At 65.8% G+C, this 10,380-nt stretch overlaps 2 protein-coding genes across 11 annotated transcripts in view; one reads left to right on the forward strand and one right to left on the reverse strand.

Moving 5' to 3' along the window:
- TMC8 (transmembrane channel like 8) overlaps positions 1–8,950 on the reverse strand; it is a 17,233-nt gene extending 8,283 nt beyond the window's left edge. Inside the window, exons 1-7 of one of the 6 annotated variants that reach the window (XM_037737223.1) lie at positions 8,686–8,950; positions 2,511–2,970; positions 2,206–2,354; positions 1,749–1,898; positions 1,393–1,475; positions 722–858; positions 259–406 (exon numbers count right to left, since the gene is read on the reverse strand). In XM_037737223.1, coding sequence (XP_037593151.1) covers positions 259–406; positions 722–858; positions 1,393–1,475; positions 1,749–1,898; positions 2,206–2,354; positions 2,511–2,659 — 816 coding nt within the window. In that variant the 5' untranslated portion in view covers positions 2,660–2,970; positions 8,686–8,950. The other 5 variants (XM_017525024.2, XM_037737222.1, XM_017525020.2 and 2 more) reach the window with 5 other exon arrangements.
- The window catches only part of TMC6 (transmembrane channel like 6), a 17,371-nt gene continuing 12,015 nt past the window's right edge, over positions 5,025–10,380 (forward strand). For 2 of the 5 annotated variants that reach the window (XM_037737221.1, XM_017525017.2), the window contains exons 1-8: positions 5,025–5,569; positions 7,618–7,730; positions 7,888–7,977; positions 8,333–8,491; positions 8,948–9,053; positions 9,228–9,324; positions 9,431–9,688; positions 10,024–10,214. In XM_037737221.1, coding sequence (XP_037593149.1) covers positions 5,184–5,569; positions 7,618–7,730; positions 7,888–7,977; positions 8,333–8,491; positions 8,948–9,053; positions 9,228–9,324; positions 9,431–9,688; positions 10,024–10,214 — 1,400 coding nt within the window. In that variant the 5' untranslated portion in view covers positions 5,025–5,183. Of the gene's footprint in view, positions 5,570–7,355; positions 7,495–7,617; positions 7,731–7,887; positions 7,978–8,332; positions 8,492–8,947; positions 9,054–9,227; positions 9,325–9,430; positions 9,689–10,023; positions 10,215–10,380 lie in introns of all 5 variants that reach the window. The other 3 variants (XM_017525018.2, XM_017525015.2, XM_017525016.2) reach the window with 3 other exon arrangements.

Here is a 10,380-nt window from a genome sequence, read left to right on the forward strand (position 1 = left end):
ACACGCTGGCATGGTCACACCGGTCACACACGCTCACACATGCTGGCACGGTCACACACGCTCACACACACTGGCATGGTCACACCGGTCACACATGCTCACACACGCTGGCACGGTCACACACGCTCACACACGCTGGCGCGGTCACACAGGCTCACACACACTGGCATGGTCACACCGGTCACACATGCTGGCATGGTCACACCGGTCACACACGCTCACACATGCTGGCGCAGTCACACAGGCTCACACACACACCTTGAACTCATTTCGGATCTCATGCTTCTTGATGGTGGCTGCTTCCTGCACCCGGATGCAAAAGTCCCAGGAGGAGAAGACCTTGCTGCTGAGAGGCACCTTGTAGTCCTGACCCAGCAGAGTCTTCTGCGGTAGCCCCTTCACCATCCTGCAGGGCAGGAGATCAGGGGCTGCTGGAGGAGGGGCACCTCTACCATCCAGTGTCAGCCTCGGCTGGGCTCTGGGTCTAGGGTGGGGAAGGCCCTGGCAGCCCCAGGTGCAGGCCCTGGTGAGTGAGGAGTCAGAGCAGGGGGTGGTGGCCCTGTTCATAAGGTCTGTGGCCAAAGCCTGGGCTAAGGAACCACCCAGGAGCCAGTGGTGTGGGGCCAGAGGCCTTCCTGCCAGTGGGAGGGTACCATGCCAAGGAAGGGGTGATCAGGGAAGATGCCCCGGCGGTGGGTGAAGGCATGGGCTTCGCTCTCACCGCTGCAGAGTTCCGCAGAAGCAGAGGAGCAGGCAGGCCAGTGGGCTGAGGAGATAGGCCAGGCGGATGCTGTATGCTGAGCTGCTCTCAGGCCCCACCCGGTATGCTCCATAGAAGAGGTAGGTATTGGTGAGGGCCTGGGGACAGCAATGGAGACGCCCAGCCCAGGTGAGCGCCAGGCGCTGCTCAGGTGCTTTCCATAAAGGATTGCATTAGCCCCCTGAAATCCCCACCAGGTAGGGAGTGTCCAATCTTACAGAGGCCCACAGAGGTTTGGCAACTGTCCCCAGGTCACAGGGCTTTGAGAAAGAGCCGGGACTGGAACCCAGGACCCCCGATGGGAACCACTCCCCCAGTGGCTTCCCAGGATGAGGGTGGGGAAGTGCTTCTCCCAGAGGCTGGGACACTTTTCCCTTTTTGTCCTTTGCACCCTTACACCAGCTGGGCTCCGGGGGCCAGGGGCATATGCCCCAGAGTCTGCGTGGGGCACAGCGGCCTCTGCCTGTCCCTAACCCCACCAATGGCCAGCCCAGTCTGTCTGTGTGAGATCATCAGGGAGGAGCCGAAATGCCCCTGGAGAGGTAGAGGTCCTCTTAGACTTGTGTCCGCTGAAGCCACTTCCCTGGGTCTCCCAGACTCTGTGGACCACAGCTAGTAGGGACCCCACTCACCCTGCCAGTTAAAACATGCCAAACTTGATTGTGGAACTTCAAAACGCCCGTCTGGGACTGGCTGCTTCCGGGGCACTGGAGGGCTGTTGGGAGGGAGGGGCTGATCGAGAGGGATCCACGAGGCAGCGGCGAGGCCGTGCGGATACCGCTCCATAGCCCCAACCCGGGGGAGGCCTGAGCAGGGCGCTGCGGATGTGCCGGGGTGTGCCCCACACCAGGCGGGGTCAGGGAGAGAGAGCCCCGGCCGGGCATGGCGGGAGCACGCCCAGGGTTGCCCCCGCGCTCTGGGCCCTGGGCCAGCCCCCGGTGGCGCAGGTGGGCACCGGAGCTCTTCCCCTGGTGGGCCGCGCGCTTACTCAAGTCCAGGGCGGGGCCTGGGTCCGGGGTGCTGAGCCAGGCCAGGGGTAGCAGCACGAAGCTCACGGTGGGCAGCAGGCTCAGCAGGTTGAGCAGTAGCAGGAAGCGGAGGAAGGTGAAGTAGGACTGGATTCCGGTGCCAAAGAGGCCTGCGGGGGCGTGGGAGGGAGAGCGGGGTGGGCCGGGGAGGCCGGGACCCGGCTGAGAGTCCAAGGCGGGGTGGCCGCCCGGCTCCCACCCACGCGAGTCCGGCGGTGCGGCTGACAGCTGCCTGGGGGTGCTGCGTGGGCCTGAGGTTTGCGGTGCCCGCGGGAGGAGGGGGTGGGAGCGAGGAGGGGCTGATTGGTCGGGGGACCCGGCCGAAGGCGGGTGGGATGATGCCTCCCTCCTTTTTTCCAATCTGGACAGTGGGGCTCCGGAGAGGGCAAGGAGAGGCGGGGTTAGCGCGGGTCCTACCCCCGATCTCGTAGAGAGCCCCCTCCCAGAGCCCGAGGCCCCGGGCCAGCCGCTGTGCCGCCTCCCGCAGGCGCCTTTTCACCGTCTGCTGCCGGCGCTGCCACCGCTGCCAGCGCAAGGTCTGAGTTCCCGCGGGCTCACGCAGCCGCCTGGACGCGGGTGGGGACAGGGGCGACCCTGAGTCACCCACCCTGCCCGCCCGCGCCAGGCAGACGCGCATGGGCTGGAGGAGTCTTCCCGCCCCATCCGACGGGGTAGCCTGGAAGCGCCCCCCACCCACCGCCCAGCGCCCACGTGGCACCCACCAGATGAGGCGCTTGTCCATCATGGCATAGGGCAGCCCGCGCACTGGAGCCCCGGAGCATCGCAGCCGCTCCATCTCCGCCTCCCACAGCTCCTCGGGCTCCGGCCCCCCAGGGCCCCGTTCCGATGGCACCGACTGCGGCCGCAGCATCTCGGCAGGCGCGGGTGGAGGCTGGGGCGCGGGGCTGCGGGTGCGGGGGATGTGGGGCCCTGGGTGGATGAGTCGCAAGGCCTTGGCCCTGGCCTCTGGGAGCGCTGGGCTGGGGGCGGGCCCTTCCTTCCCCTCCGCACCAGCGTCAGGGCCTGGTCTGCGGCGGCCCAAGGGTCCACTTGCCGGGGTCTGTGGCCTGGCCGCCTCCGGGGCTCAGAAATGAGGAGAGAGAATCCTGGTGTGGGCGAATCCAGACTCAGTCCTGCTCCAACTCTCAGAGGGACACACAGCCCCAGCCTCAGTCTCCCCATCTGTCAAATGGGGTGAAAGACCCAAACGGCACAGAAAGAAGGACGGTCACAGGCAAAGCCAAGACCTGCTGCACCGCGCACCCACCTGTGCCCGAGCCCACCGGCGCCCACCTTCGCCCTGTGGAGAGACAATTCCTGCTTTTCTCCATGTGCCAGTTTGCCCTTCCAGCAGAGCCCGTGTCCCCAACCCCACAGTTCTTGGGACTCAGCATCTGCTGCATCTGATGTCAGGGGATCCCTTTCCATCTTCCTTCTCGTGGTCCAGCCTCCAAGCCTGGGTCTGCCCAGGTACCCCCAAAATCCCCCCAGGAAGAGCTGTGGTTACAGCCCCAGCAGTGGGGACAGGAGCAGGGGACCCACTGCTGCCCTTGTGAGGCTCTAGCCGGCCCCCCACAGCCCGTCACCCTCTGCATCCTCCCTCCACTTGACATCCAGCTCACCTGGAGACCAAGGGACAAAGTCCCTGGATGAGTCCCCTCCTCAGACGGCTCCTGCCAAGGCAGGCAGGGCGGTAAGGGAGTCCAGGGGAGGGCTCACGTGACAGGAACCCCAGCTTCCCCCTCCACTACCTCCCTCCTCCCCTCCCACCCCACGGTTTCCTCTGCTCTAAACTGAGGCTGAGCAGGCACTTCCTGAGGGCCCCTGAGACACAGAGTTGCAGGTGACAGGCGCTGGCAGCTCGTGCTCCCTGGGAGCTCTGTGTGCACTGGTCTGGGGACCCGCCCTTCCTTTCCCTCTGCACAGGAGCCTGGTCTCCTGTGGTCTTAGGGTCCACTGGTCCGGGTCTGCCCCCGGCTGCCTCCAGGGCTGCCAGGCCCGTGGCTGAGGCCCTCTCTGTTTGCCCTTGGGGCCTGACCTGGGAGGCTGACATGGGTGGGGATTCGGATGTCGGAGGCGCAGGGGCCAAGCTCTTTATCTGCCTGCCACAGGGTCCCTGGAGGGCGCGATATGACAGAATGGTGGGGTCCCCTGAACACCAGCTGCTGGGTTTCCAGATACTCCTGGTGTTACTGCTGGACTTCTTGCCTCTGTCATTGGTGCTACCATTGTGCCAAGGCCCAGGACTGGCACCTGGTCCATAGTAAGTGCCCAGGAATCGGCTCTATTTGTGCTCGCCCAGGCTAGATGTTTAAGACACACCTTTGCCAATTTCCTGTCCTCGGGCCCCTGGGGGGCCCACAGCCCTTCCTCCCTGCTCCCTCTCCACCTGCTATAGGGCCCAGTCGTCTCAGGTCTGAATGTTTATAGCTTTTCTCCCTCTCTGCCTGAGGCATCCTTCCTGGTTTCCAGAGTCCTTGCTGTAAGTCAGGCCCGAGCCGTGTGCTGGTGCTGGGCACACAGTGGGCTGGGGTGGGAGGGGGCACAGCGCCACAGATGTGCATGTCAATAGGAAGTGGCAGGTGCTCCACCAGGGTTCAATCTGGGGAGGCTCCCCACAGGAGGTGGCATTCATGCAAATTCAGTGTGGGTATGCAGGGAGGGGGAAGAGTGGGAGGAGAGGCAGGGGCTGGACCTCCATGCCAGGGTGCCATTTGTCAAGAACCAGCTTGGAGTAGCCATCTGAGGACCACACTGGCAGCTGCAAAAGGCCCTATCCTGGGCCTCACTTTTGCCTGCCTGCTCTCCCCGGCAGCAGCACCCTCTCCTGCCCTCCTGGGCCCCAGCTCACATTTACTCTCATGCTTCATGGCCTCTCCCCACCAGGAATGACCCTCCCTTTCAAATGGGCTTGGGGTGGTGGGTGCCATCTCAAAGCCAGTTTCCTCCATAGGGTTCCCAGGTGGACCACCAAGTCTCATGCTTTGCATGGGGGCACCCTAAAGGGTGATTAACCTCTCTCAGCCTCAGTTTCCTCATCTGCAAAATGGGACTATCAGTGCATACCTTCCTGGCTCATGGGGAATTACAGAAAATAGAGCAACAGGTAAAGCACCTTCAGGTCCAGCACCTGGGGACGTTCACGTTAAGTGTCAGTGTGACCTCATTTCACCCCCTCCTCTCCACACCACACACAGGAAGTGAGCCAGAACTCTTACAGATAAACAATGAGCCCCACCCGGGTGTCAGGAGGGGCCGATAACCAGGCTCCCCCAGCGTGGGTCGGGGAGAGTCAGCAGGAGGCTTGCAGCTGAGGGGGAGGTTGCCCAATCTGGTGTGAAAGACTCTGTGTTCCTCGGGCTTTCAGCGGCATCTTACATGGATGATCCCTAACCATGGGAAGCAGATGGGTCTGGAATTATCGTCCCTTTTTGGAACTTGGGGAAACTGAGTCTCACAAAAATTGGGGACTTCCACCAGGGACTCGGATGAATCCAGACACTCGGCCCCCCTCACCCGGCTCAGACCTCAGAATGCGGTGCGAGGAGGGGTCGCAAGTTGGCAGAGGAGGAAGGCACAGTCGCCGCGGGGCGCCCGGAGGAGGGAAGGGGGCGCCACGGGCGGGACCACGTGACAGCCGAGGCCCGTCGCCCCGTAGGCCAGGCGGTGCAGCTCCACCCGGCCCCGCCAGACCTGCGTCGGCCCAGTGGCCCCCTGGGGTCCTTTGCCACTCCCTCGCACTAACCCCGCGGCCCCTCCCTCGGTTCCCGGCGGGGCACAGGTGAGCCTGGCTGCGCGCGCGGCCCCTCCTCCCCGGCGCCTCCCAGGTGAGCGGCCGCGATCCCGGTTCCGGGTCCCGCGGGGCTGCAGCTCCCGGCGGGGTGGAAGTGGGGGCGGCGCGCGGGTCTTGCCAGCCGCGGTCGCTTCTCCCCTGCGGGGACGGCGGCAACCCCTCCTGAACTCCGTTCGGCCACTGGGGCCCCTTGGCAGCCGGGTTCCCTCCCAGCTGCTCCCGGAGCTCCCAGGGGTTGACTCTCGGGCTTGGACCGAGCTGGGAGCGGGAGGGGCGGGGAGGGCAGCCCCAGAACCCCCAGCCGGGCCCCGGGACACCGGGGAAGGGGGGAAGCGGCCAGGATGGGAAGGGGCGGGGAGGCCGGGCCGCGCGGGGCGGGGAACAGGGAGGCCGGCTGGGCGGGGGTCGGTGGCCCCCGAGTTGCCGCCGCCCTGGGCTCCGGGGCCGGGTTGAGGCTCTCCATGGGTAGCGGCTGCTTCCGGGGAGCTCGCTGCCGGCTGGGGTGGGGGTTCCTGGAAACGGGCGCCACCCAGCCCCTCCCCACCTGGCTCAAGGCTCAGGAATGGTGCGCCCCGGAAACTCCGCTGGGCTTGCCCGGGCCTCGGGCGGGGTGCTGGGGCGCTGGGTCCCCAGGTCCCCTGAGCTTCGGAGGGCCTGACTGGAGGAGGGGATTCCAGCTCTAGGGACTGGATGGGGCGCCCTCAGCCCCTCCTTCGGCAGCTGTCCCGTGTTAGGCTGGGTAGGGGCCGCCTCGGACCCAGCTCTGGTCTGGTTTTCCCTCATCTTACTCCTGCTGGTGGGAGGGGAGGGCTGGTGGTGTGGGGCCTGGCCTGAGGATGGCACCCTGGACACTGAGGGAGGGCACCATCTGGCCTTGGGATGGGCAGCCCTGCAGGAGCGGTCCTGTCGGGGCACCCGGCTTTGGCTGCCGGAGTCAGCGCCCTTCGACCCGGCCCTGAGTTCCCTGAGGGTGAGGGCAGGAGAATCCCAGGGAAGGGGCCTGGGGCACTCGCTGGTGGCTGGGACAGAGTCCTGGCTCCACTCCCGCAGGGTGAGCAGGGCGAATCGGCCCGGAGCCAGGGCCCCTGGCAAGGCTGCTCTGGTTCCAACTGTGCCGGGTGGCGGCAGAGCCAGGACAAAGGAGGTCTACAAAGGAGGCCTGTTGAGGCCCTGGCCACCCCTCCCCAGCTGGCCTCCCTGGGATGATGGAATGTGGGAGAGTGGGTCTTCAGAACAGAAGGACCTTGGAGCCCCGATGGGGGTGGTGGGAGTGACTGCTGTGTGGGGAGGAGCGGCCTGTCTGCCGCTTCCGCCTGGGGCTGGGGTGAGGGCTCCAGCAGCTGAGTTCCTGCTAGAGGAAGTGCTTTGGGGTCACAGGGCAGACGCAGAGGCCGCCAGCCTGCCCTGCCACTTCTCTCCAGAAAGGAGGTATCTCTGGGCCAGAACCCTGGGAATGGAGGGTCTGAAACGGCTGTGTCTACAGGCACCCCACCTCTTCCCCATTTCCCAGGGACTGGCGACATCAAGGAAACAGAGAGGGAACGGCAGACCCACACCCTTCCTTCCTGTCTCCCCTCCCCAGACACTGGAGAGGCCCCCAATCCATTCTGGCATGAGGCTTATTCGGGCCTGACCACGAGTTTACCTGAGGTGGGGGGTGGGAAAGGCTGCCTGGGCTGTGAGTGGCACCTGCCATGGTCCCCCAGGAGTGGGCGGTGTGGACGCCCGCCAGGCATTGAAGGCGGGCTCTGGCTCAGTGCCGCTGTCTCGTCAGATGGGCAGCAAGAGGCTCTGGAGGCGGCGTCCAGGCTCTGAGCTGGCCTAGGTCTGCAGACTGGCGGGGCGTTGGCCGTGGACATGGCCCAGCCACTGCCCTTTGTCCTTGATGTCCCTGAGACCCCAGGGGACCAGAGGTAAGTGCTCTGGGGCTGGGGGCTGGAGGCTGGAATGTTCCACCCCCATGGAGAGGTCACCTGAGCAGGGGCCTGAGGAAGGAGAGCGGCAGCTGGAAGCTGATCCCCTCCCACTCCCCACAGCAGCCAGGAGCCCAGTCCCTATGATGAGAGCGAAGTGCACGACTCCTTCCACCAGCTCATCCGAGAGGCCCAGGAGGGGCTGGAGCTGCAGCAGAGAGCGAGGGGGGCCGCAGGTGAGCTCGGGCCTGGCTGCTGGGAGGCGTGGACCGAGACTGGGGTGCCCTAGCCCCTCAGGACGGGCCTCCCAGCTCTGCAGGCCTAGGGTGGGGTGGGAGAGACCGTGGCCAGAGGCATCTCCAGGACCCCTGGTGAGTCTTTCTTGCTTTGTAGGGAGTGGCCCGCACACACTCTCGGGGTCTGAGGGCACCCGCAGCACGGCCACCCTCCGCATCCTGGCCAGCATGCCCAGCCGCACCATTGGTGAGTGGGACCCTTGGCCTCGCCCTGAGTCGGCCCCGGCGCCTGGGCTGGGCCGGGCCAGGCTGGGCTTTCTGCCGGGCATCTGTGTGGCTCAGAGCCCAGCGCGGGTTCCTAGCCCGCCCGATCTGCTGCCTGGACAGCCCCATGCGGCCCTCGCTGGGCTCCAAAAACGACTCCAGAGTCGTCATGGGATAAAAATAGTCTCTTGGAATGCAGTGGTGCCCAAGGTCTCAGCTGAAAGGATTTTCCTGGGTCCTGGGAAGGGGCGAGGGACAGGGAGGCCTATGGTGAGCCCATCCTGAGGGGAGGGAGGCCTGGCCCTGCCTGGCCCCGTCTTGCCCAGCCGCCTCCGTAGGCCGCAGCCGGGGCGCCATCATCTCCCAGTACTACAACCGCACGGTGCAGCTTCGGCGCCGGAGCAGCCGGCCCCTGCTCGGGAACTTGGTGCGCTCTGCCCGGCCCAGCCTCCGCATGTACGACCTGGAGCTGGACCCCAGGGCCCAGGAGGAGGAGGGTGAGTGAGCGGGCACCAGAGCCCCAGTGGCAGACACTGGCATGGGGGGGTGCAGGAGGCCAGCCTGGTGGCGGGGCCGGGAGGGCTGGGGTGAGGCAGAGCGGGGGGCCCCCTCCCCTATCCCTTAGCAGGCTGCCTGAAGGCTTCCCCGTCCCTCTACAGGGACCCACGGGGACAGGGAAGGGGGGTCTTACCTCACAAACATCTTGGAGTGCTCGGAGGGTTGTGACCCTGGGCCCCCTCGCTGGGGACCGTGCAGGGGAAACACGCCGCCTTGTCTGTGAGCTTCCTGCTCAACTGAAGCAAACACAGGGACAAGCTGCGATTCAGGCACAGATAAGGGCACCGATGTGTCAGGACGGTGCCTCAGGGGCACATAGAACTGTCCAGGGTCCCGGCTGCGGGCAGCAGGGAGGGGCACTGGGGATGGATGGGACCTGCCTCTTCTCCTCGCAGAGAAGCAGAGCCTCCTGGTGAAGGAGCTCCAGAGCCTGGCGGTGGAACAGCGGGACCACATGCTTCGAGGGATGCCTTTAAGCCTGGCTGAGAAGCGCAGCCTGCGGTGAGCGCCTCGCTCCCCCACCGGCTCCTGCGCCCCCAGCCCCTGTGCCCCCAACCCCCAGACTGGACTGGGTGGTTCGGGAGAAGGGGCTGAGCCTGTGGGTGGCTGGTCCCCAGGAAGGAGGGAGTCGGGCCCCTCATTGATCTGGGCACCTATGGCTGCTTCTGTCCCCAGAGAGAAGAGCCGGACCCCGAGGGGGAAGTGGAGGGACCAGCGGGACCACGGCGGCGTCTGCTCCTCCTGTGGCTGGCTCAGATATGCCTGTGTGCTGGTAGGGGTCCCTGGTCTGCCCCAGGGCTCGGGCAGCTGGGCAGGGCCCCATCGCCTGGGTCCCTCCTCCGGCCTCACCCCCAGGGCCTCTCTGCTTGTGCCCGCAGACCTTGCACAGCCTGGGGCTGGCGCTGCTGTCCAGCCTGCAGGCTCTGACGCCGTGGCGCTACGCCCTGAAGCGCATCGGGGGCCAGTTCGGCTCCAGCGTGCTCTCCTACTTCCTCTTTCTCAAGACCCTGCTGGCTTTCAATGTCCTCCTGCTGCTGCTGCTGCTGGCCTTCATCGTGGGCCCGCAGGCTGCCTTCCCGCCCGCCCTGCCGGGCCCTGTCCCCGTCTGCACAGGCCTGGAGCTCCTCACAGGCGCGGTGAGGAAGCCCTAGGGCTGGGGGCTGGGGGGCGCCTGTCTTCTGCTGCCTTGGTACTGTGTCCCTTTCTTGTCCCAGTGCCCCTGGGGCTCCCAAGCTGTGCCCCCACTGTGACTCCAGGTGGCCACAGCCACCTCCCCACCCCCCCCAATGCCCCTGGATGCCCATCATGCCCAGGTTCCCATGGGGCTGGGAGGCCTAAGCTTGCTGTGGCCACGGCCCCTCTCTGTGTCCCTTGCCTCCCCTGCCTGCCCTCCCTGCTCTGCCCGTGGCTGTCAGGCCTGAGGTCGGGGTGAGGGTGGGGAGTCCCTGACTCGTGGCTCTCCCTGCTGCAGGGCTGCTTCACCCACACTGTCATGTACTATGGCCACTACAGTAACGCCACGCTGAACCAGCCGTGTGGTGGAGCCCCGGAGGGCGGCCGGTGCTCACCCAGGGTGGGCGGCCTGCCCTACAACATGCCCCTGGCCTACCTCTTCACCGTGGGCGTGGGCTTCTTCATCACCTGCATCACCCTGGTGTACAGGTAACGCCTCCCCCTCATGACCCAGGCCCGAGCTCCGCTCATCCGTCATTCGTCCTTTGACCCGGCCATTGATCTTCCCTTTCTTCCTTCTACGCATCTATCCACCTATCTGCTCTCATCTACTCACCCACCCACCCACCCACCCACCCACCCATCCATCCACCCA

The sequence above is a fragment of the Cebus imitator genome, unplaced genomic scaffold (genome assembly GCF_001604975.1).
Source record: "Cebus imitator isolate Cc_AM_T3 unplaced genomic scaffold, Cebus_imitator-1.0 Scaffold36, whole genome shotgun sequence".
In the NCBI taxonomy this organism is placed as follows: Eukaryota; Metazoa; Chordata; class Mammalia; order Primates; family Cebidae; genus Cebus; species Cebus imitator.